The sequence below is a fragment of the Leptonychotes weddellii genome, chromosome 9 (assembly GCF_054177405.1).
Source record: "Leptonychotes weddellii isolate Sample4059 chromosome 9, ASM5417740v2, whole genome shotgun sequence".
Lineage (NCBI taxonomy): Eukaryota > Metazoa > Chordata > Mammalia > Carnivora > Phocidae > Leptonychotes > Leptonychotes weddellii.
This window is the reverse complement of record NC_138377.1, coordinates 121980229-122002568: the sequence shown is the minus strand read 5'-3', so window position 1 is coordinate 122002568 and position 22340 is coordinate 121980229. Positions and strand designations below refer to the sequence as shown.

Genomic DNA, 22340 nt, shown 5'->3' with positions numbered 1-22340 from the left:
CTTGTCTGTTCTTCAGCCTAATGCCTCAACTTCTCTCTCATGCCTTTCTGCCCTCTAGTCTGCTGAACCTTCTCCCCTTCAGCTCAGAAAACCTTGGGCAGCTGGGAGACACAGTCCCCACGTTTTCCAACAGAAGATAGAAACTTGGTCACTTTCATCTCTTTCCAGAGGTCTGTGATAGAAGCTTCAGGTTTGTGTTACTGGCGCCCAGAGGCCGTGCGGTTTTGATTATTTCCCTCCTGTCTGCAGCCATGGCTTAGAAAGAGAGATGTTGGGGTTCCTAAGACCAGCGCTGAGGTGGAGGTGACCTCTCATGGGCTTTCAGAGGAGGCTGGGCCTTTTGCTGACTGGCCTGACCGTGGGGCGGCTGCTGCTCTTCAGCTGGGTGCCGCTTGCTCAGCCGACCTCTCTCTCAGGTACACCTCCTCTGCGCGCACCCCTCTTCAGGCCCCTGCAATCACTGCAGGGTATGAGCTGCTCTGGGCAGCCGGTGGGGGCGGGGAAGGGAGCCTGCCCTTTTAATAATGGCTGATCATTTTCACTCTCCAGAAGGGTTGGAGTTGGGTGTGGGCAGGCCATTCTTGCTTGTCTCCAGCCCCTTTGCTCCTCCCTTCAGCCCTGGCCCACCACCCCGACTTGTGCCAGACCACCTGGGACGCTGATGGCCGCTACTACCCCGGTTTTTTCTGTCCTCGGCTCTCTGATACCCCGGAGGAAGCCTACTGCTGCCGCCTGCAGGCTGCAGGGGGCTCCTGCTGCACCCGGGCTGAATTTGAGGCCTTGCACCAGGTCAACCTGTCCGCCCTTCCGCCCCCACCCATCCTCAGGTGAGAACTCCAAGCCCCAGAGCCACTGGGACACTGGCAAGGTGTTCCAGCATCCGGAGTTCTGTTTTTAAATTCTGGGGCGGGAGGCTTGTAACATACAGACGAGGGGAGGGGCCGACTTCAAACAGAAAATCGCGTGAATACATAATGACAGTTATGAGAAAGGAAGCTCAGGGGGCTGTGTAAGCGGGTAACAGGGAGCCATTGCATGCAATGTGGGACTGGGGTGAGGTGGGACGGGTGTCAGACTGAGAGGATCTTGTAGTGGATTACAGCCATTATTGTCGGGGTTTTCAAAACTGAATCTGTCCATGGATGGCTTCATGGCACCTGTGAGCCCCCTGAATTTCTATTTATGAATTCTACATTTATCCGGGGAGAGGGGTGTCCCGAGCTTTCTCCGGACCCTCAGCGGCTCTGTAACCGACAGGCTGCAGCAGGAGGTGCGCGGCTGGGGCCAGCACCCTAATACTCTCCCCTCTCCTACAGGGGCCGGGGCCCGCTCCTAGCCCTGGGCCTCTATACCCTGCTGCTCGTGGCCCTGATGACCGCCGACCTCGTACACTTCTGCCGCGGTCGGGGTGGTGGCCGGCGCCGGGGCCCCTGCCGGCCTCCCTCTGGGTCCTCCGCCGCGCGCCCCCTGCAGGTCCCGGTGGGAACAGACTAGGCGCGCCCACGGCCTGTCTGCACCGCGGACCCGAGCCCCGCCCACCAGAGCCCCGCCCACCGGCGCGCTCTCGCCTTGGCCCCGCCCCTCCCCTGCCTCCGCCTCTGACGCAAGACCGGGGCGGGGCAGAAGACGCCAGATTCCTGAGCCTGGTCCCCCTCCGCCCCAGAGACTGCGCCTGCGCGCGCCCTGGACGCCTGCTGCGCGATGACTGTGAGTGGTCCAAGCACCCCCAAGCCCCGGCCGGTCGCCCCCGGGGTGCGTACCCATCCTCCCGCTCCATCACCACTTCCCACCTGCTCTGACCGTTCCCCGGCCTCCTTCTCCCCCAGTCTTGGCCCTCCACGGGACTTGCCCCTGACCCCCGGTCTCCTTTCTCCCAGCTTCCCCGGCCCTGGCCTGAGCCCACCCCCTACGTTTCCACCCATTCCCTCCACAGGCCAGCGCGGCGGAGCAGCTGCGGAAGGAGGGCAACGAACTGTTCAAATGCGGGGACTACGAGGGCGCCCTGACGGCCTACACTCAGGCCCTGGGTCTGGGTGCTACGCCCCAGGACCAGGCCATTCTGCACCGAAACCGGGCCGCCTGCCACCTCAAGCTGGTGAGGGAGCCGGCTGCTCTTCTTCTGCCCTCCCTGGGCCCGGTTTGCCCAGCTCGCTGTTGTTTGGGTTCCGACTGGGCATTCACCTTCCCAGGCCACCTGCGCTTACTTGTCTGATGTCTTTTGGGCCTCGGGATGGTGGGGAATCTAGTGGCTCTAGGGCACAGCCCTGCTGCCCAGCTAGTGCCCTGAAAGGGAGACGACCAGCCTCTCAAGCTCCTGTTCCTTTTCTTAACAGGAAGATTACGACAAAGCAGAAACCGAGGCATCCAAAGGTAGGGGACTGTGGGCTGGGGTGCAGAGCTGTGGGGCTTCTAATGGTGGGCAAGGACTCTGGGACCACTGCACCTTCACATTTTCCTTTCCCTTTGGCCCCAGAAACACCTCTGCCTTCTTTCTTTTCCACTTCCTTGGGCATTTCCTTCTCTGCAGCTACCCTCACCTTTCTGAGGCTGGAATACTGAGCCCCACATCTGTCCCCCCACCTTCCTCGGGCCCTCAAGACCTTTCCCTACTGCTCTTGCCTGGAGACAGTGGCCTCATGGGTGCTGACAGAGCTCCCGTTTGTGCTCAGCCATTGAAAAGGACGGAGGAGATGTCAAAGCACTTTACCGGCGCAGCCAAGCCCTAGAGAAGTTGGGCCGCCTTGACCAGGCTGTCCTCGACCTGCAGAGATGTGTGAGCCTGGAGCCCAAGAACAAAGTTTTCCAGGAGGCCCTGAGGAACATCGGGGGCCAGATTCAGGAGAAGGTACACGAATGACCGAGAGAGAGGCAGAGAGAGGGAGGCATTGACAGGTGGTAGAGGGACACTGGTAAATGGATCTGGGCAAAGGATGTAAACACAGGAGATACTGATGGCAAACAAGCTTATGGAATGATGCTCAGCCTCGCTAGTGGTTAGGGAGAAGCAAATGCAAATAACAGCAAGGTGCTGTCTTTTCGGTGGTCTGTTTGGCAAACTTTTAAAGTATATACATTTTGCTAGAAGGGAGGCAGACGCTTAAGTGGTGGGCTTGCTCATGACTGCCGGAGTTGGTATATATTGGTACAGCTCCTTCGGGGAGTGCCTGAGCATAGCTCTTAAAATTTTAAATGAGCGTACCCTATGATCCAGTATGTTTACTTGCTGTCTTCCCTGGAGAAGCCTTGCCCATGTACACGAGCAGGCGTGTGTGTTTATGTCAGCCTTGTTTGTTGTAATGAAAAATTGGAGCTTGGCTAACTGCCCAGCAATAGGGGAATGGCTAAATAAGTGGGGTGCTGCCCTTACTGTGGACTCTTATATCATAGTTACCGAGAATAGGTAGATTTACATGTATAGATGTGGAAAGAAAATACTTCTTTTTTTTGTTTGTTTTTAAAGATTGTATTTATTTATTTGACAGAGAGATAGGGCACAAGTAGGCAGAGCGGCAGGCAGGGGGAGAGGGAGAAGCCGGCTCTCCGCAGAGCAGGGAGCCCAATGCGGGGCTCGATCCCAGGACCCTGGGATCGTGACCTGAGCCGAAGGCAGACGCTTAACCGACTGAGCCACCCAGGCGCCCCAGAAAGAGAATACTTCTTAAATGAAAAAAAGCCAAGTATGCTGTAACACACATAGTATGATACCGTTTATGTTGAAACAGTACCCCACGTACACCCTCAAAAGTACCGTGTTTCTTCTGTGGGCCCACTTGGGTGTGTAAATCTGAAGAAAAATATTTTCAGAGATATGCGTCAAAATGATAACAGCATGACCCTTGGGGAAAGGCGTGGGATTGATGGAGTTTTTCAAAGAGATTTTGCTTCATCCATTAACTTCATGGTATAGAAAGAGACGTTCCTGGTATAGTACGTATGTTAAACGTTACTTTAGGAGAAAAGGACCTAAAGCCCATTGTGAACCACAACCAAGCTTGAATTAAGCAGATCACGTGATGTTACAATGCTGTCACAGTGAGAGCACGTAATACGCTGGCAAACAGCTTACTGAAAGGTTGAGACTTGGGAAAGCAGGTCGTTTTTTCCTCCGTGCCAGCTCTGTTCGGTCAGCAGGAGCTGCCTGAGCCCTGTGTTGAAATGGATGAGGAAGCAGGTTGGTGGGCCTAGCAGAACGTTCCATGCATGACTGGTTGGTCATGTCCGCCATGGATGCAAAGGGGGAAGTGGGGAGTGGCACATGTGCTAGGTACGTGCCACCATCCGTGCCCTGGGCCGTGGGTCGGGAGAGGGCCTATGATGATCTTGCTCAATCCGATGATTTTTAAAAGTTGTCAGAAAGAGAATTCTGGAGTCCCAGGGAGTGTTTGCAGCTACCTCGTGGCCCGCTGACTCCCTTGCTGCAGGTGTCAATGCTGGGTTGAGCGCCACGGGCAGAGCACCCATGCTGCCACCACATGGAGGGCACCTCCGGGCGGGGGTGGCCCCGCAGCTCACAGGCTGCCTTCCCATCAGCCCTGGCGCCGCCCCTGCCGCCTGAGCGGGAAGTAGGTCAGAAGGGAAAACAGGCGTGGGACGTTTGGGTGAAGCGGTCAGGAGAGTCTCTTCCTGCCCAGGTGGCATGGTGCGAGCCCGAAGCCCAGGTGTCCTGGCTGTGCCTCCTAGGGACAGGAGCCAGGCCCTGGGAGGAGCAGAAGGGAGCACACAGGGAATGCGCGGTCTCTGGCGGAAAGAGTGACCTCCTCCGTGCCTCGTTGGCTTGTTGTAGGTGCGATACATGTCCTCAACGGATGCCAAAGTGGAACAGATGTTTCAGATACTCTTGGACCCCCAAGAGAAGGGCACCGAGAAGAAGCAAAAGGTATAGGTCTGGACTGAGCGAGTGGGGGCAGAATTCCCACTACAGCCCCCCTCCCCCCCGGTGGTGCCCTCGCTGTGAGCCTATGTTGGCCCCCCAGCTGCTGCTGGCCTGCTGTGGTGCATGGTGCTCCTCGGGCCACGCAGCCGGGCTCCCAGCGAGAACTTAGGGCCTGGGGCCTGCGTGTGTCCTTCTGCTTACTTACTGGAGGAAACTGAAGTTCAGAGAGGTTACATTTATGACAAGGTCACTCAACTGCTAAATGGAAGCAGTGCGGTCCAGAGCTCAGGCTCGCGGCTCGCCCTGGCCTCTGCCGTATGCAGCGTCCACATGATGGTGCACTTCTTTGACATAGGCTTCCCAGAACCTGGTGGTGCTGGCCCGGGAGGATGCTGGGGCTGAGAAGATCTTCCGGAGCAACGGGGTTCAGCTCCTGCAACGCCTGCTGGACACGGGCGAGGCCGACCTAATGCTGGCGGCTCTGCGCACACTGGTCGGCATCTGCTCCGAGCACCAGTCACGAGTAGGTGGGGCCCAGGGGCCAGTTACTGCCTCAGTCAGGCCCTCTGTTCCTCCATCCACCCACCCACCCTTCCACCCCTCACTGTGCCCGGAAGAACGGAAGGCAGAGTACAAGGAGACATGTAATGAGAGGAAAACTTAAAATGGCTCCAAAAAAACCATCATGATTTGGGATGAACTGGGGCCTGTAAAAAGCAGAAGCAGCCCAATGACACCCTGAGCCCGTACTTTAAGTAGGCTTGAGCTAGGCTTTCCTGGAGCCGGCTCAGAGACGCCTTGTTTGGACTCATTCATTGTACAGTAAACGCAAGCTGTTGCAAGGAAAGGGGCCCCTGTCCTTCCCTAACCATCAGACTGGCATTTCCCCTGCAGGGGTGTCCTCCAGCCAGTGACGTGGTCAGTGATGTCACCCACAGCATCTGTACCGTCGAGACAGGGACCAGATAGGAGGGGCTTGACCCTGAACTGGTTGTCAGTGTAGATGGGACATGTCCAGCACAGACACTTGTGCAAGAACAGTCCTGCCCTGGTGAAGTCCAGGCCCTAGCTCTTGCCTGAGCTGGCTGGACCAGGGGACAGGAACTCAACCCTTGGTTCCTTTGAGAGGTGCCCATAATTCTGAGATCAGAGATAGAGCTATGGGATATTCCGTGGAGCTCTTTAGGCCAGACTCAGGCTATATTTCCGGGTCTCCCAGGACTAAGTAAAGCCATGGGAATTCCGTCTACCTCCTTTAGCCTTCCTGCCCATCCCAGGTGACCCTCTGGGATATCCCGCTTAGAAATGGGCTGGAGAGGCCTTGTCGTCTGTTCCATGCATGTCCACATCCTCAAGCTGCAGACAGAACCTCAGGGTCACCATTGGAAAGGAACCAGGTGTCCTCGGACTTGGGAGTTACGGAGCTTGTCCAGGCTTCTGGGGTTCTGGGGAAACACGAACCAAAGCAGCTGCTCCCGGGGTCACAGTGTTGCTTGTCTCTGACGAGCTGAGGAGAGGTAGTGGTGGATTCCTCTGGAATGTTTCCTTTAGGAAGCCGTTCCCGCAAAACAATCCTGGTGTCACCCCGGGTCACACAGTCAGGCCCACTCTGATTCCACTTGGCCTTCCACCCAGATGTTTTTTCTTCTTCTGGCCATACTCACGACCCACAGTTAGGGATCTCTGTGGCTGCCCTGCACCAACTGGAGGCTCTGTCCCCCCTCTCTCCCACCCAGACGGTGGCAACCCTGAGTGTGCTGGGAACTCGGCGTGTGGTCTCCATCCTGGGCGTGGAAAACCAAGCCGTGTCCCTGGCTGCCTGTCACCTGCTGCAGGTTATATTTGACGCCCTCAAGGAAGGCGTCAAGAAAGGCTTCAGAGGCAAAGAAGGTGCCATCATTGTGGGTGAGTTGAAGCAGGTCTGTGGTCCTTTGGGTGTTGCGATCATGGAGGGGAAGGGGCCGAGCCAGCCACGCCAGCTCTTGGGGGACCACACTTGCCACCGCAGGTTGTTCAGGAATCTGGCTCAGTGACGGTATTTTACTCCAGATTCGAAGCAATGAGGGTACCTACGGGGAAGGCTGGAGCCCAGCCCAGAGCCCAGGATGCTGGTCTCCCCTTCCTGTGTCTCCCTGGCCTGTTGGGAAGGTGAGGGGTCAGGCAGGGCTGTGCCACTGTGGGGCTCACTGATGCCTTCTCATTGCCAGATCCTGCCCGGGAGCTAAAGGTCCTCATCAGTAACCTCTTGGAGCTACTGACTGAGGTGGGGGTCTCCGGCCAAGGCCGGGACAATGCTCTGACCCTCCTGATTAAAGCAGTGCCCCGGAAGTCTCTGAAGGACCCCAACAACAGCCTCACCCTCTGGGTCATTGACCAAGGTAGGTGACCAGTTTTGAAGAGGGGGAAGGAGACTGAGCGTATCTGTTACATCTTGCTTGGGTGACTGTACCCGGTCGTGAGTCTGCACCGAAGTGCACCATGTGGCCTGCACTGTGGCCTCGGGCCCAGAGCGAGACCCTTCAGCCGTGCCCGTGTGCACATGCGTGCACTTCGAGCAGGCCTGCCAGCCCATCAGTGGGGAGGCTGAATCGGCTTTCTGTATCTGAGGTGTTCCCTAGTGAGTGTGTATTACTTCTGTACTCAGAGAAAAGTTTACTATATAAATTCACACTTCTTGGGACGCCTGGCTGGTTCAGTCGGTGGGAACATGCAATTCTTTTTTTTTTTTTTTAAAGATTTATTTATTATTTGAGAGAGAGCATGCCTGTGATGGGGCGGGGAGGGGCAGAGGGAGAGGAAGAGAATCTCAAGCAGACTCCCCGCTGAGCACAAAGCCAGACGCAAGGCTCGATATCCCGACCCTGAGATCAAGACCTGAGCCAAAATCAAGAGTCATCCACTTAACCGACAGCCACCCAGGTGCCCCTGCAGCATGCGACTCTTGATCCTCGGGGTCATGAGTTCAAGCCCTGCATTGGGCAGAGAGAGTACTTAAAAAAAAAAGAAGTATTGGGGCACCTGGGTGGCTCAGTCGCTTAAGCATCTGTCTTTGGCTCAGGTCATGATCCCAGGGTCCTGGGATTGAGGTTTGTGTCAGGCTCCCTGCTCAGCAGGGAGTCTGCTTCTTCCTCTCACTCTGCCCCTCCCCTCCCACTCGTGTGCTTGCACGCACTCTCTCTCTCTCAAGTAAATAAATAAAATTTTTAAGAAAAAATACATATGTACATATGTGCACACATATATATACAGTAATCAATTGACACTTTTCTTTTCCCTTAAAAAATAGATAAGGAAAGTTTGGCAAAGTCCCTCCATGAGGACGTTTATCGGGTGCTCATCTTTTGGTGTCCCCATAATGCTGGGAAGCCTGGATGTTACTTTCCCCTTTAGTTTTACAGATGAGGAACCCGTGGGCAGGGCCAGCATGCAGTCCTCACTCCACAGGCCTTCCCTGAAGCCACGACTATCCCTGGAGGCGGTGGATCAGCCCCCAGGGCTCTCCGAGCCTGCCCTGCACGTGGCTGTCCACGCTGTGTACCCTCGTCTCTGGGAGGCCCTGCTTGTCCGTGCCCCTCCCAGGGAACTTCCTCCCTTTGCCTGCTTTCTGCTGCCTCCATAGCAGTGTGTCTTTTCAGGCCTGAAGAAGATTCTGGAGGTGGGGGGCTCTGTGCAGGAGCCTCCCGGGGAGCTCGCGGTGACCGCGAACAGCCGCATGAGTGCCTCTGTGCTGCTCAGCAAGCTTTTTGATGACCTGAAGTGTGATGCCGAGAGGGAGAATTTCCACCGACTGTGTGAGAACTACATCAAGTAAGGGAGCCGGCCCCGCGGCCCGTTGCCAGGGGCGCCGACGGGGTTGCGCTCCTTGGGGAGGGGCAACAGTGGACGGGGTTCAACCAGGAGAGCAGCCTTGGGGAGACCTCGCAGGGACCACACTTCTTTTTCCCAAGTGGCCTCCCCGGGGGACGTTCTTCCTCCGTTCTACGCCACAGCGAACGTCCTCGAGCGCGCGCTGTGCATGCTGAGCACTTCGGGGTATGCAACACCGCAGGGCAGCACGACAGTCCAGCCCGTAAGGAGCTTCCAGCTGGGACTGAGGACAAATCCTGAAATAAGAGCGCTTTCGGATCGTCAGAAGTGCAGGAAAGGAGCTAAACAGTGGTGTGCGCGAGAGTAACCTAGGTCAGATGTATGATCAGGGGAGGCCCGAAACCCTAGCGAGAGAAAATGGGCCACCGGTGCCCAGGGGCATGTGCCCGAGGTCCTGGGACAGCTTTCCTTGCTGTTCCTGCCCAGGTAGTGCAGATGCCGGGCCAGTGGACGGGGAGGGAGGGAAGGAGAGTCCCTTTATGCCGGCCTTGGTGTGACCACTGTTACCCTGTGCCCCTCAGGAGCTGGTTTGAGGGCCAAGGGCTGGCCGGGAAGCTGCGGGCCATCCAGACGGTGTCCTGCCTCCTGCAGGGCCCATGTGAAGCCGGCAACCGGGCCCTGGAGCTGAGCGGCGTCATGGAGAGCGTGATGGCCCTGTGTGCCTCCGAGCAGGAGGAGGAGCAGCTGGTGGCCGTGGAGGCCCTGATCCACGCGGCCGGGAAGGCCAAGCGGGCCTCATTCATCACGGCCAACGGCGTCTCGCTGCTGAAGGACCTGTACAAGCGCAGCGAGAAGGACAGCATCCGCATCCGGGCGCTGGTGGTGAGCCGGGCAGGCCTGGGTTGGGCAGGCCCGCTGGCAGGCAGGGGCATTTTTTGGGTGGTTGGTGTGTCAGGGTGTGGCTCCAGCACAGCCTGGTGCAAATATGGGATATGCAGGGCCTTGTCGAGGCCAGAGGCATGAGCACGGGCTCCTTCTACCACAGGGCTCATGGTCAAGTCAGGGACATGAGCCTTGTCCAGAGAGGACCCCCGAGAATGCAGGACAGCACATGCTGCCCCCTGGAGGCGGTGGGAGAAGCTTCAGGAGGAGATGATGGAGGAGGGGGACTGCTGGGCCAGGCTAGTTGGCCCGGCCGGGGGGAGGGGCCGTGTGGAAAGGCTCAGCCTCCAGGTGGCCCCAGATGCTGGAGCTTTGGGCTCTGGTTGGCCTCCATGAGCCTGCTGCACCTCGGGAAGGCTGGCCCTCCTCCTTAGGGCACTTAGTCCTGGGTGTCTCCGTCCCAGAAGGATCTTGCCTTGCCTGAGGCACCTGTCTTCGCACATGTGTTAGCTTCACCTGTAAAGAGCTCTGTATGACATGGAAAGGAACAGAGCAAATCCCAGTGCAGATCTGGGGGGTTGGGGTCCAGGACCGCACAGTGGACAATACGTCAGTCTCTACCAGATGCGTGTCACCTGACCGCCCCAGTAGCTGATTTGCTGCCAAATGCTCTAGGTAGTAGCCTGGTAGGGATGTGTATGGCCTCCAGAGGGCCTGGCAGAATGTCGGGGAGAGAGCCCATGCTGGGTGTGGAGGAGCCCAGCTCTGCCTCCATCCCTAGAGACCAACGGCTGGTTCTCGCCTCTTCCTCCAGGGCCTGTGTAAGCTCGGCTCGGCTGGAGGGACAGACTTCAGCATGAAGCAGTTTGCTGAAGGCTCCACTCTCAAACTGGCCAAGCAGTGTCGAAAGTGAGTTATTTGGTGTTGCCATGGCTCCCCACCTGTCAGCTAGGCCTCGAGAGGAGGGTCTGGGTGGAGGATGGGGCCTCCCCACTACCCTGCTGTCCCCCAGGCAGACCCTCCTGGATCCTGCCACGTGAACTGCTTCGTGTGTAGAGGGGAAGCCCCCCAGTTCTGATGGTTGCCCACTACCCTGCATGTCCCCAGGTGGCTGTGCAATGACCAGATCGACGCAGGCACACGGCGCTGGGCAGTGGAGGGCCTGGCCTACCTCACCTTCGACGCTGACGTGAAGGAAGAGTTTGTGGAAGATGAGGCTGCCCTGAAGGCTCTGTTCCAGCTCAGCAGGGTAGCTCCATGGGTTCCTCTAGTCATTTGGGAACAGTATCTGCGATTAGAATCGACCAGGCTTTCTTGGCAGGTCTCGGGCAGTGGCTCTCATGGCCCCAGGGTGGGAGCTTTGGCAGCCTGCGTGGCCGCTCCGTAGCCTGGGCCTGCGGGGCTACACCGGCCGCGTCGGGCAGGACAGTGTTTCTGGGGGAGTTAGGGAAGTTGAGTGTGTGAGCTCCCAAGAGTCTGGGGCCAGGGTGGGCCTGGGAGCTTCCCACATTCATCCTGCTGTCCCGGTGGTGGAGCTGAGGGCAGAAGTGGAGGCCCGGGGACAGCCGCCTGACTGCCCCTCTCCTGCGCGCAGTCCGAGGAGAGGTCAGTGCTCTTTGCGGTGGCCTCGGCACTGGTGAACTGCACCAACAGCTACGACTGTGAGGAGCCTGACCCCAAGATGGTGGAGCTGGCCAAGTACGCCAAGCAGCATGTGCCCGAGCAGCACCCCAAGGTGAGGGAGCCGCTGAGAGGCTTTGGGGGTCTCCGCAGCAGCCTCCCGTTTAAGCGGGTTTCTTTCCCTTTGTGTTCCCACCCATCAATTGGTGCTGTGAGGAGGGTCTCCCTCTCCCTGTCCAGTCAGCTGGGGCCCCTCTGCTAAGCTGCCTCCTTCCCAGGACAAACCGGCTTTCGTGCGGGCTCGGGTGAAGAAGCTGCTGGAGGCCGGCGTGGTGTCGGCCATGACGTGCATGGTGAAGACCGAGAGCCCCGTGCTGACCAGTGCCTGCCGGGAGCTGCTCTCCAGGTGAGCCAGACCTTGCCTGACTCGGAAGCAGGGGAGCAGGGGGGCCGCCCGCGTAGCTGCCGCCCAGAGCCCCCCACCCACCCGCACCGTCTCCCTGCAGGGTCTTCCTGGCGTTGGTGGACGAGGTAGAGGACCGTGGCACTGTGGTGGCTCAGGGCGGGGGCAAGGTAAGCTGCCTTACAGATTCCTTCCTGATGGTCTTTAAAGCATGACGCAGTGGCTGCCACGGCAGAGACGAGGCTGGAACACAGTATGAGGAACCTGCAGGAACGTGTTCCTGCTGAGAGAGCCATGCTGCCGGGGGCGGGTTTGTGCCCATCGAGATCCGGACTCTCCTCCTTTCTCCCGTGTCATTGGCCTGCGTGGCCCGCGGCCCAGCCCAAGCCGCAGTTGGCCCTTACTGTTTGTGGAAGAGTTTGGGCAGCTTGAGGAGAGGCCTGGGAGAGAGGAAGAGGGTCTGGGCGGGAGTGTCGACAGGCCTGAGGGAGGAGAGAGGTGAGCGTGCCACCGTCAGGACCGGGCTGGTGGTTTGGGCCTTACCCTCCAGGGCACATCTCAGACCCTGACGGCTCGGCTCGTCCCCACAGGCTCTGCTCCCGCTGGCCCTGGAAGGCACTGATGTGGGGCAGACGAAGGCAGCCCAGGCTCTTGCCAAGCTCACCATCACCTCCAACCCGGAGATGACTTTTCCTGGCGAGCGGGTGTGTGTCCTGCTGCCCCAGCCCTGGCCTCTCCTCCACCCCTCCCTGGGCCCTGATGGCCTCTGACCCGGGCTGTGGCTCCTCCTTGGGACAGACAGGAAGCCCCGGGGTGGGGAGGGCCGCCTTCCGTCTGGAGGTGGCCTCTCACCTTCGGGTTGGTGGGGTTGGTGGGGGCTGGATGAGTGGCCCTGACAGGTGGCTGTATTATAGATCTATGAGGTGGTCCGGCCCCTTGTCTCCCTGCTGCACCTCAACTGCTCAGGCCTGCAGAACTTCGAGGCACTCATGGCTCTCACAAACCTGGCGGGGATCAGTGAGAGGCTCCGGTAAGGTCCCCAGGACAGCACTTTACAGTTTGAAGAGCACCTTTTGGTCACTGCTTGACTTGAGCCTCACAGGGGCTTCCCTGCAGCTGGGGAGACAGGCCAGGAGGTTTGACTTGTACCTCGGTCCACCAATGCGCAAGGCCTGGGCCAGTGCCAGCGCACGCTCTGGAGTCAGACCGCCTGGGTTCACGGCTTGACTTCACTGGTTGCTAGTGTGTAACCGCAAACGAGTGCTGCTCCGTGCCTCAGTTTCCCCTCTGTGGAATGGCATGGGTGTAGCACCTACCTCAGGAGTGGTAGTGAGCTTTAAATGAGAAAATACACGCAGAATCTCCGAGTACGTGGCACCTGGCTCGCTCCCAGCAGTGTGGCCAAGTGGTATGCGTCAGCTGTTACCGAGAACGGTGACATTGGGCTCCCTGTCTGCACTCAGCCTCGGTTTCTTCTTCTGCAAAATAGTAATAGTAAGCGTACCTGCACCTTCACTGTAGGGCCGTGGTGAGGATTAAGAAAGAGTCCAAGCTCTGGGTCAGGGTAAGTGCTTAAATATTAGATGTTAGCAGCACTGTCGCCAGCTCCCCGGTCTCCGAACTCCTACCTTAGAGCATTTTCCACGGTCCCATGCTACCTCCTAGGCCTGGTGAAGAAGCTGGAAGCCACTGCAGCTCATACCTGGTGCAGGAGGGTCTTTGGACACTGCCCGAGAGGTCCTTGACCCGGGGCTCGAATGCATGGGGATGCGGGGGTGGGGGAAGTGGATGCAGGAGCTCTGAGGCTGCTGACCTTTCCACCCTGGCCCCGCAGGCAGAAGATCCTGAAAGAGAAGGCCGTGCCCATGATTGAGGGCTACATGTTCGAGGAGCACGAGATGATCCGCCGGGCAGCCACGGAGTGCATGTGTAACCTGGCCATGAGCAAGGAGGTGAGAGCGGGTCCGGGTGGTCCTGACGGGCAGGTGCGCAGAGGTACCTGTGCCCCGCCTGGCTTTGCCGCAGCTCACTCAGTCCCCTCCCCTCCTCTGGCCACAGGTACAGGACCTCTTTGAAGCCAAGGGCAATGACCGGCTGAAGCTGCTGGTGCTGTACAGCGGAGAGGAGGATGAGCTGCTGCGGCGGGCCGCTGCTGGGGGCCTGGCCATGCTCACCTCCATGCGGCCCTCGCTCTGCAGCCGCGTCCCCCAAGTGGTCAGTGCCTCTTCTCGGTGGGGGAGGGGACGTGGGCCTGGACCGCCCTGCATGGCGGCCGGTGGGGGGACATCCCAGGGCACGTGGGAGTGTTCCTGCCAAGTCTGAGCCTGCTGCTCGGTGGCAATGCTGCCCTGTTTCCCGCAGACCACACACTGGCTGGAGATCCTGCAGGCCTTGCTCCTGAGCCCCAACCAGGAGCTGCAGCACCGGGGTGTGGTGGTGGCACTGAACATGGTGGAGGCCTCGAAAGAGATCGCCAGCACCCTCATGGAGAGCGAGGTGCTGGAGATCCTGTCGGTGCTGGCTAAGGGCAAGGAGAGCCCCGTCAGGAGAGCTGCTGCGGCTTGCCTGGGGAAAGCCGTGGAATACGGGCTTATCAAAGCCAACCGGGATGGAGAGTGAGGGGCTGCCTCACGCACACGCTACCTGCTGCAGCGGAGGAGTGAGGGCAGACACAGCTTTGGCTGCTGGGGGCTGGGATGCTGCACACTGGCCCCTCCTCCCTAGCTGCCCCTGATGTCCTCTGCGGAATCAGGGGCCACGGTCAGTCTCGGCCCTGCTGCGCCAGCACTGCCTCCAGCCTCCCGCGGCGGGGCCTTCTGCAGTAGTGTAGCCCGCTAGGAACGGGCAGGGTGCGTCCTAAGCCGGCCGCGCGTTCCCGGCACTGGGAAGGGCACGTCAGGCAGCCGCACCAGCAAGGAGCCTCACCCGAGCCTGCTAGCGGGAGCACGGCGGCCCTCTGAGAAAGAGGACGTGCAAGTCAGTCGTGGTCCCCGTCCGGAGGCAGGGACCTGGCTGTGCGCCGCCGAGCTACACAGCGCAGCTACCTGTACGGAAGGACTCCAGCGGGTTCCTCACCCTGGAGCCTGCTGAGCGCTTTTTAATCCTGCTGGAGGATCAGGGTAAACCTAGGCAGCTAATAAAAATCTCTTCAGTCGCGTGGGAATAAATGGCTTTGGACTCGTCGATGCTGGTCCTTCAATACTCTTGTCTCTGTACTGAGCGTTCCCAGTGGCCCCCACTGGGCAGTGCGCTGGATTTGGGGTTCGTGTGTCGTCCTGGCCTGCTCTTCCCTCACGGAAAAATCCTGTAGCTGATCCAGGGGAGGGCGAGAGCTCCACCGCCCGCCGGGGCAGAGAGCCGCGAGAACCCGCTTCCGTTCTGGGAGTCCAGGTTGAAGCTCATTGGCTCGCAGAGACGAGTGACAGGCCCCGAGCCAATGGAAGGCCAAACTCGCCGGCGCACTCGCCTAGTACGACTGCTTCCGGTTGGGCATCACACCCTCTCGTGTGGGTTGTGAGCTGCCGCCGTCCGGGGCTGAGGGGAACGGCGGGGTGCCCGTGTCGCCGCGGTCGCTCCTCGCCAGCCCTGCAGCTCGGATTCTAACCCGAGCTCCGTGCGGGCCTGCAGGGGGCGGGACCGTCCGGCCCACCTCTGCCTCGGGTCCGCGCCCACCGGAGGTTACCCCACCTCACCCGAGGCTGCAGCGGCACAGCGCACACCCCCGGGCCGGCTCGACAGAGCTCGGGCCGGAGAGGCCGCGGCCGGGACTGCGGGTACCGAGGTGAGCACCGCCCTGCGACCGCCCGCCCCGAGCGGTGACGTCACCGCCCTCGCCGGCGATTGGCCCGGGGAGGCTGCGGCAGCCAATGGGCGCCTGGCCCGGGGGGCGGCTCTTCAAACATTTAGTCCGCGGCGGCCGGCACCCGGGTCCTGGGCGGCTGCCCTGCATCCCCGCTCTTGCTCCCTCGAGACTGCCCGCCGGGAGGAGCTGCCCGAGGAGGGTGGAGGGCACAGGGTCAAGATCAAGGTCAGAGGCCCCCTTGGGTTAGGAGCCCAGGTCTGGGTCAAGGAGCTTTGGTCTCAGGAGGGACCCCATAGCTGACTTCAAAGCCGAACATGCTGTACGGAAAAAGCGGCGTTGTTTTTGTAACCACGGGACAGTGTATTCGCTTCCCGATTTATGTGTGAACTCTCTGGGGGCAGACAGCCGTCTTTCTCATCCGCCCAAGGGAAGGCAACAATAAATGCTTGCAGAACGAATAAATGACTAGGTGAGGTCCAGTTGAAATTGTGTTTATATAGGTCCCTTGAAAACCAGTAAGTACCACTGGACTTTCTAAAATCAACTCTAAGTCCTGGATTTAATAAGCCCGTACTTGCCTTGTGCCTGTCGTGATATGAGCCAGTACGTGAACCGTTTATTTCCATCTGTTCCGCACAGTTCTACAAGGTACGTACAGACAGCACCCTCTCCTATCCCCTGCCTTTGTAAAACTGAAGAAACTGAACTGGACTCAGAAAGCTTAAGTAAAGGGACCAAGGACACAGGCACAGCGGCAAACACGTGAACCCTGGAGTTGGTTGAACCCGCACAGGGCGCTGTCTCCCAAACGCTCTGCTTTGCCCTGGTGGGAAGAGCACTGTATGTGGAGTCGGGGGGCCTTGATTTCGGCCTCTGCCCCTCTTGGTCCTAAGTTATGTGATTGTGTAACGGTTACTTTCTCTGGGAGTCTCCTCTGTCAAATGGGGGTAATTCTGGTTCCCAAGATGACATGGGATAACGTGCCTGACACTGGGAGCCGGAGGGGCTCACATCCTAGGACAGCGTCTAAGGGAGAGGCTGCAGGGGGCGGGACCGTCCGGCTTAAATACCTGGTGCCTCCTCTGTGGAGCAATGAGCTTGCTTGAGTCAAAGGGAAGACAGGGCAAGTGCCCCCATTCTGGGCAGCCCAGAATCGTCCTCAGTCTGGTGGGATTCCTAACCCTGTCCCGCCTCCCACCCCATTCAGGTGGCGGCCAGCATGGCCGAGGAGCGCCGGGGGTCCTGGTTCGGCTTCGGTTTCTGCGGCTTCGGGCAGGCGCTGGGCTCGGGGCGCGGGCGCCAGGTGCACAGCCCCGAGCCGCTGCGGACACCGGGCGCGGGCGCCGACGTCCGCCGCGTGAGCGCCAGCTGGAGCTACACCGCCGTCGTGACCCGTGAGCGCCCCCCTCCGTCCCGCTTCCGCCCCGGGCCCCGGGTGCGTGGCCCGGCCGCTCCCCAGCCCGCTCTCCGCTCTCGCAGGTGGAGGCCAGGTGCAGCTGTCGGGCGCGGCGGGCGGCGCGGCGGGCGGCTGCAGGGACGCGTGGGCCTCGGAGGCGCTCCTCGTGGTGCTGCGCGCCGGCCCGGAGCTGCAGGCCTGGGCGCCGGCTTCCGCGCTGCGCGGGGAGCCCCTGTGGACCCACACGCTGGTGCCGGAGGCCGAGGGGGCAGACGGCGCGGGCGCTGAGGCCCAGGCCCGGGCGCTGCCCCTGCTGCCCGGCGCGCGCGCCTACGTGAGTCCGCGGCCGCCCTTCTACCGGCCTCTGGCCCCGGAGCTGCGGGCGCGCCGGCTGGAGCTGGGCGCCGAGCACGCGTTGCTGCTGGACGAGGCGGGCCAGGTGTTCTCCTGGGGCCAGGGCAGGTGAGGGGGGCGTGGCCGGATGGGGGCGCGGGGCGGAGGCAGATAAACGTGGCTCCGAGCGGGGGCCCGCGCGTGTGATTGGGGAAGGAAGCGGAGGAGGACCCGCTTGGGCTCTCCCTTGCGCAGGCACGGACAGCTGGGCCACGGGACTCTGGAGGCCGAGCCGGAGCCGAGACTGCTGGAGGCGCTGCAGGGCCTTCCCATGGCTGAGGTGGCCGCCGGTGGCTGGCACTCCGTGTGTGTGAGTGGTAAGTGACATAGTGCTGCTCTGGACAAACTCAAGGTCTCCTAGGCTCCAAACCTTCCTCCTCCTCTTCCAGTGTTGGTGGGTAGTCTAGCGAGGCCTCCTTCCACGTTCATCCCATATTAACCAGCCAGGTCTTTCAGGACTCCTCAGTGCCTCTCCAAGTCAGCCCTCTGCCCGGGCTATTACCCACTCGCACTGTGACTGTTGCAGATGTTTGCTGTCTTCTTTTTTTTAAAGATTTTATTTATTTATCTGACAGAGAGAGACCCAGCGAGAGAGGGCACAAGCAGAGGGAGTGGGAGAGGGAGAAGCAGACTCACCGCTGAGCAGGGAGCCCGATGCGGGGCTCGATCCCAGGACCCTGGGATTATGACCTGAGCTGAAGGCAGACGCTTAACGACTGAGCCACCCAGGCGCCCCAATGTTTGCTGTCTTCTGATGGTGGGCTCCCTACCTCTCCCAGGCCTCCGCCTCCAGCCAGGGCTGCGTTTCTAAAACACTCCGCAAGGGCGCAGGAAGGGGTGAGGAGGCAGCTGAGCTGAGGAGAATGGAGGAGAAAGGGTGCAGGGCGTCAGGTGGCCATGATGTGTGGCACACAGACACGCAGATGTCCACAGGGAGGTTGATGGTGGTGAGGGTGAGCCCAGAATGAGGACCTTCGTTTGGGATCGTAAGTCCACCGCCCTGGCAGGCCACCCAGCTGTAGCTGATTGCTAGGCTGTTGGGTGAGGCTGGGAGCAGGTGGTCTTTGCAAGGGTCTGCACCTGGGGCTCTGGCTGCCGCTTCTGTCCCCGGGGGTGGGGGGGCAGCTTTAAAAACGTCGTGTGCCTGCACCACCACCCCCACAGTCTCCTGTCATGGGTCTGGCTTGGCAGCCACGCGTGGAAACTACTGGACCGGAGGGACGGGAAGAGAAGACTAGAAACAGCCAGATGGGAAGTCTCCCACTTCAGGTTGCTAGAAATTTGAGGTCTTGAGTTTGTTAGAGTGTTTGGAGCACAGATGCTTCAGGCCAGACTTGCTAGGTTCAGATCATCACTTGCCCCTTGTGACCTTGGGCAGAGCACTTCACCTCTTCGTGTCCCCTGTTTTCTCATGAATAAAACAGGGATGTTGTCCTATAACCCTCTGTAGGGCTCTTCTGATAATTAAATGATTATATTTGAAAAGTGCTTAAAATTCTGGCACAAAGTAAACATTTGATAAAAATGAGCTGCTGTCATTAGTGAATTTTTACATGAGAGGCAAGGAAGGTGAGAGCTTCCAGAAGAGGCCTTCACTGGGACCAGTGGTGGGTGGGGCTGAGGAAAGGGGTGTCGTGGGCTCAGTGGGTTTGAAACGGAGGCCGTTGGGAATTTCCAGGGATACATTTCTGAAGTGTGTGTGGTGGCGTGTTCCGTGAAAGTTAAGTTTATGTGAAGCAATCTCCAAAGGAGTTCTAGACCAAAGAAAAAGGTCCACAAGTCCAGCTTGACAAGAAACGGTTTACTAAGGGAGCTTCCGGACTCGTCTTGGGCGGCTGCAACACAGCTGTGACCGCCGCCCCCTCCCGTCAGACCTGCTTTTATAGCCCTAGAGGCTGGGAGCCCGTGGTGGGCGAACACCCAGGAGGAGAATGTTCGAGAATAATTCCGTGTCTGTTCCCTCTCCAGAGCAGATCCAAGGACCTTATGCCCCAAGGGTGTTCTTAGGGTCTATTATGTGTGTTACTTAAAAAAAGAAAGTGTGTCTGGGGGCTGTTCTCAAGGAGGCTTCGTTCAGGTCTCCGAACTGTCGTCATGGCAGCGTTGTGCAAGATGGCGCTCGGCCGGTTCACACGTGGGAGGTGGGGCGGGGGCAATTTAGCAACAAAGGGAAAAAGTGAAACTGGAGAGGAAGATCCAGGAGACCCTGTTTAAAGAAAAGGACAGGGGTGCCTGGGTGGCTCAGTTGGTTAAGTGACTGCCTTCGGCTCAGGTCATGATCCCAGGATCCTGGGATCGAGCCCCGCATCGAGCCCCGCATCGAGCCCTGCATCGGGCTCCCTGCTCGGCTGGAAGACTGCTTCTCCCTCTCCCACTCTCCCTGCTTGTGTTCCCTCTCACACTGTCTCTCTCTCTGTCTGTCAAATAAATAAATAAAATCTTTAAAAAAAAAAAAAAGAAAAAGAAAAGGATGCCGGAAGCACTTGAGGGGGAAGGGAGCCTGTAAGACCAGGAAGCTGCTGGGGCCTGTGGGAGGCACTGGCCGGAGGGCTGCCTGAGCGGGGCAGCATTAGTGGGTAATGCAGGCGTTTGGACGGATTCAGGGGCCTTAGGAGGGTGAGGGTGCGGTTCACAGTCTGTTTAATGGGTCCCCTGCATCTCTTTTTCAGAGACTGGGGATATTTATATCTGGGGCTGGAATGAGTCCGGGCAGCTGGCCTTGCCCACCAGGAGCCTGGCAGAGGATGGAAAGACAGTTGCAAGGGAAGGTGAGGGTCAGTTCTTCCACGCATGCTTCTGTCCTTCCTGACTCCTGGCCACATGCTGGCCTGAGACCTTGTAGTGCTCAGAAGGGACACGGGACATCCTTGGGACCCCAGGACCCTCTGTAGGACTCCGGGCTCTGGGGAGGGATGGGGGTATGGCAGGGCTGATGCCTGCCTCCTCAGCGCACTCCCCCTGACCTGTCAACTCCAGCGCTTCTGGGGAACGCGGGGTCTGGGAGCGGCAGCCGTGGTGTCAATGGCAGGGGCCTCGTGGAGCTATCGTGCCGCCTGAGGTCCTGGATGGCTAAGGTGTAGCCAGTGCTCCACGTTACCGGTCACGATCCTCCTCACTCTCTCTTGCTGCTTCTCTGAAGCCAGCGGACTGAATGAAGGTGGCCCCAGCGGAGGTGAGGACGGAGCCCCAGCCCCCTTCATAGCCCTCCAGCCCTTCCCAGCTTTACTGGATCTCCCCGGGGGCGCAGATGCAGTCAAGGCCAGCTGTGGCTCCCGGCACACAGCCGTGGTGACAAGTGAGTGGGGCTGGGCGGGCGGCTGACAATGGAGCAGGAAGGCCTCCACCCCATCCCTTAGCTGGTGCTGCAGACAAGGCTGTGATCCCCTTAAAAACTTCGACTTTGAGTGTCTCTGACAAGTACTGAGTAGCCACCCCCCTCAGCGAAAATAGCCCCAACCCCCATGGGGCTTTAACGGTAGCCCCCCAGCTGTCAGGCCGCGAAGGCCCCTCCTTCTGGAAGGACGCTAGTGTTTGCCGGCCGCTTGGTCCGAGCGGTCCAGGTGCTAAGCCTCCTGAACTCGGTAGCTGTGAGAGCCCGGCTGACCAGTTGGCATCCAGGAAGGTAAACTTCTTCCACCTGGATCCTCTCCCGCCCCGGGTGTGATTAGACGGTTGTTAGAGAATATGCTGTGCTATGCCAGGCAGAGCTCAGGACACTTAGAAGGTGCTGGCTCTGGACTGTGGCAGGTCATGCTAGACAAATGCCTGTGACAGCCCCGTACTGTCCTTCTGGTTGTAGGAACTGGCGAGCTGTACACCTGGGGCTGGGGTAAGTAAAAGGTTTGTTTGTGTGATGCTTAAACCAGGGGAGGAAGGGGCCCGGGGGCAGAGGGCAGGAGACGACAACCATGCGGCGGGCGGAAGCAGGGGCCTCGGCCTGACCCCTGGGAAGTCTGGGACGGAAATGCTGCGTATTCCCTTGCCTAGAACAGATCTAAGCGCACTGAAGTCAGAGACCACATGGGAGAGAAGTAGATATTAGTACTTCCCGTGTATCTTTCTGAAAAATTGTCTTGAGGGAAGAGTTAGGCAGCATTTATGACACCTCTCTTGGTCTGACATTGGGGTCTGGGGTTAGGAGCAGAGAACCTGGAAGAGCATCTTGCCTGGCGTGGCTGGTGGCAGCTGCCTCTTGGGGACCTGGGGGGCAGCATGGCCCCGAAGGCTCTGTGGCGCTGGCCTCCTGAATTTCCAGAGCAGACACCAGCGGAGTGGTGGCTCAAGCCCTGCACTTTGGTTGATGGGCTTATTTTCCTTCCTGGAGGGGAAAAGCCCCAAGGCCCAGGGGGGAGGATGGCCAAGCGGCTCATTTCCCTTTAGGTAAATATGGACAGCTTGGCCACAAGGACACGACCAGCTTGGATCGGCCCCGCCGTGTGGAATATTTTGTAGATAAGCAGCTCCAAGTAAGGGCCGTGAGCTGTGGGCTCTGGAACACGTACGTGTGTGCTGTGGAGAGAGGGGAGAGCTGACAGCCACGGGTAAGGGCGTGAAATGAATGTATAGTTAATGATCCAGTCACACCAGTGAACCTCACCCCAGCCAAGGAAACCATTGCCGGCACCCCAGAGGCCCCGTGTCTGCCCTCACCGGAGAGCCGCGTCGTCAACTTTGTCCTCGTGTTAGTGACACCTAAGTTGCTCTGGAAGGGCATGCCCAAGGCCCGCACTGCAGACACAGTGAAATCCGAACCTCTGGGCGCGGAGCGTGGAGGGGGTAGATTTCAAAGCTCCCCCAGCCAACCCAAGGTGATTTGAGGTCTTGCCAAGATTGGGGACCGGCAGGGGTCATCTTGGTCATCTTTTCTTGCCTATTTTCACCTAGAGTTGTATCACCCTTGTATGCATCCTTGTTCAATAGAGTTTAGTTTGTTTGCTTTGAACTTTATGTAAATGAAGTCATTTTGGATATGTTCCTTTGTGTCTTGTTTGTTATCCATCTGCCTTGTGCCCTGCAGTTCATTCATGTTTATTGTTAACGGTATTCCATCCTGTGAATACACCTCCTTATATATTCTTTTGTTGGTCATTTTTTCTTTTATTGAGTTAAAATACACATAAAAATATATTATCCTAACCATTTTTTTCCCAAGATTTTATTTATT

The 22340-nt window shown here is 58.8% G+C and overlaps 2 protein-coding genes across 9 annotated transcripts in view; both read left to right on the top strand.

Moving 5' to 3' along the window:
* The first annotated feature begins 1591 nt into the window (after positions 1–1591).
* UNC45A (unc-45 myosin chaperone A) lies at positions 1592–14768 on the top strand. Of its 2 annotated transcripts, none has more exons than XM_081831686.1 (20): positions 1592–1707; positions 1934–2095; positions 2334–2370; positions 2670–2845; positions 4784–4876; positions 5229–5396; positions 6610–6778; positions 7081–7251; positions 8509–8680; positions 9262–9562; positions 10377–10471; positions 10670–10811; positions 11157–11297; positions 11461–11588; positions 11689–11755; positions 12176–12289; positions 12500–12615; positions 13420–13537; positions 13644–13799; positions 13947–14768. In XM_081831686.1, exons 1-20 carry the CDS (start codon positions 1702–1704, stop codon positions 14202–14204), a joined length of 2790 nt encoding a protein of 929 aa, XP_081687812.1. In that variant the 5' UTR covers positions 1592–1701; the 3' UTR covers positions 14205–14768. The 2 variants fall into 2 exon arrangements, with proteins under 2 accessions (XP_081687812.1, XP_081687811.1); XM_081831685.1 differs by having other exon boundaries at positions 1647–1752.
* Positions 14769–15392: 624 nt separating this feature from the next.
* RCCD1 (RCC1 domain containing 1) overlaps positions 15393–22340 on the top strand; it is a 21576-nt gene continuing 14628 nt past the window's right edge. For 2 of the 7 annotated variants that reach the window (XM_081831693.1, XM_081831692.1), the window contains exons 1-7: positions 15398–16781; positions 16867–17245; positions 17372–17493; positions 19846–19944; positions 20316–20471; positions 20976–21005; positions 21557–21717. In XM_081831693.1, the coding sequence (XP_081687819.1) occupies positions 16607–16781; positions 16867–17245; positions 17372–17493; positions 19846–19944; positions 20316–20471; positions 20976–21005; positions 21557–21708 (1113 nt within the window). In that variant the 5' untranslated portion in view covers positions 15398–16606 and the 3' untranslated portion in view covers positions 21709–21717. Of the gene's footprint in view, positions 16782–16866; positions 17246–17371; positions 17494–19845; positions 19945–20315; positions 20472–20975; positions 21017–21556; positions 22253–22340 lie in introns of those variants that run through there. The other 5 variants (XM_081831696.1, XM_081831691.1, XM_081831697.1 and 2 more) reach the window with 5 other exon arrangements.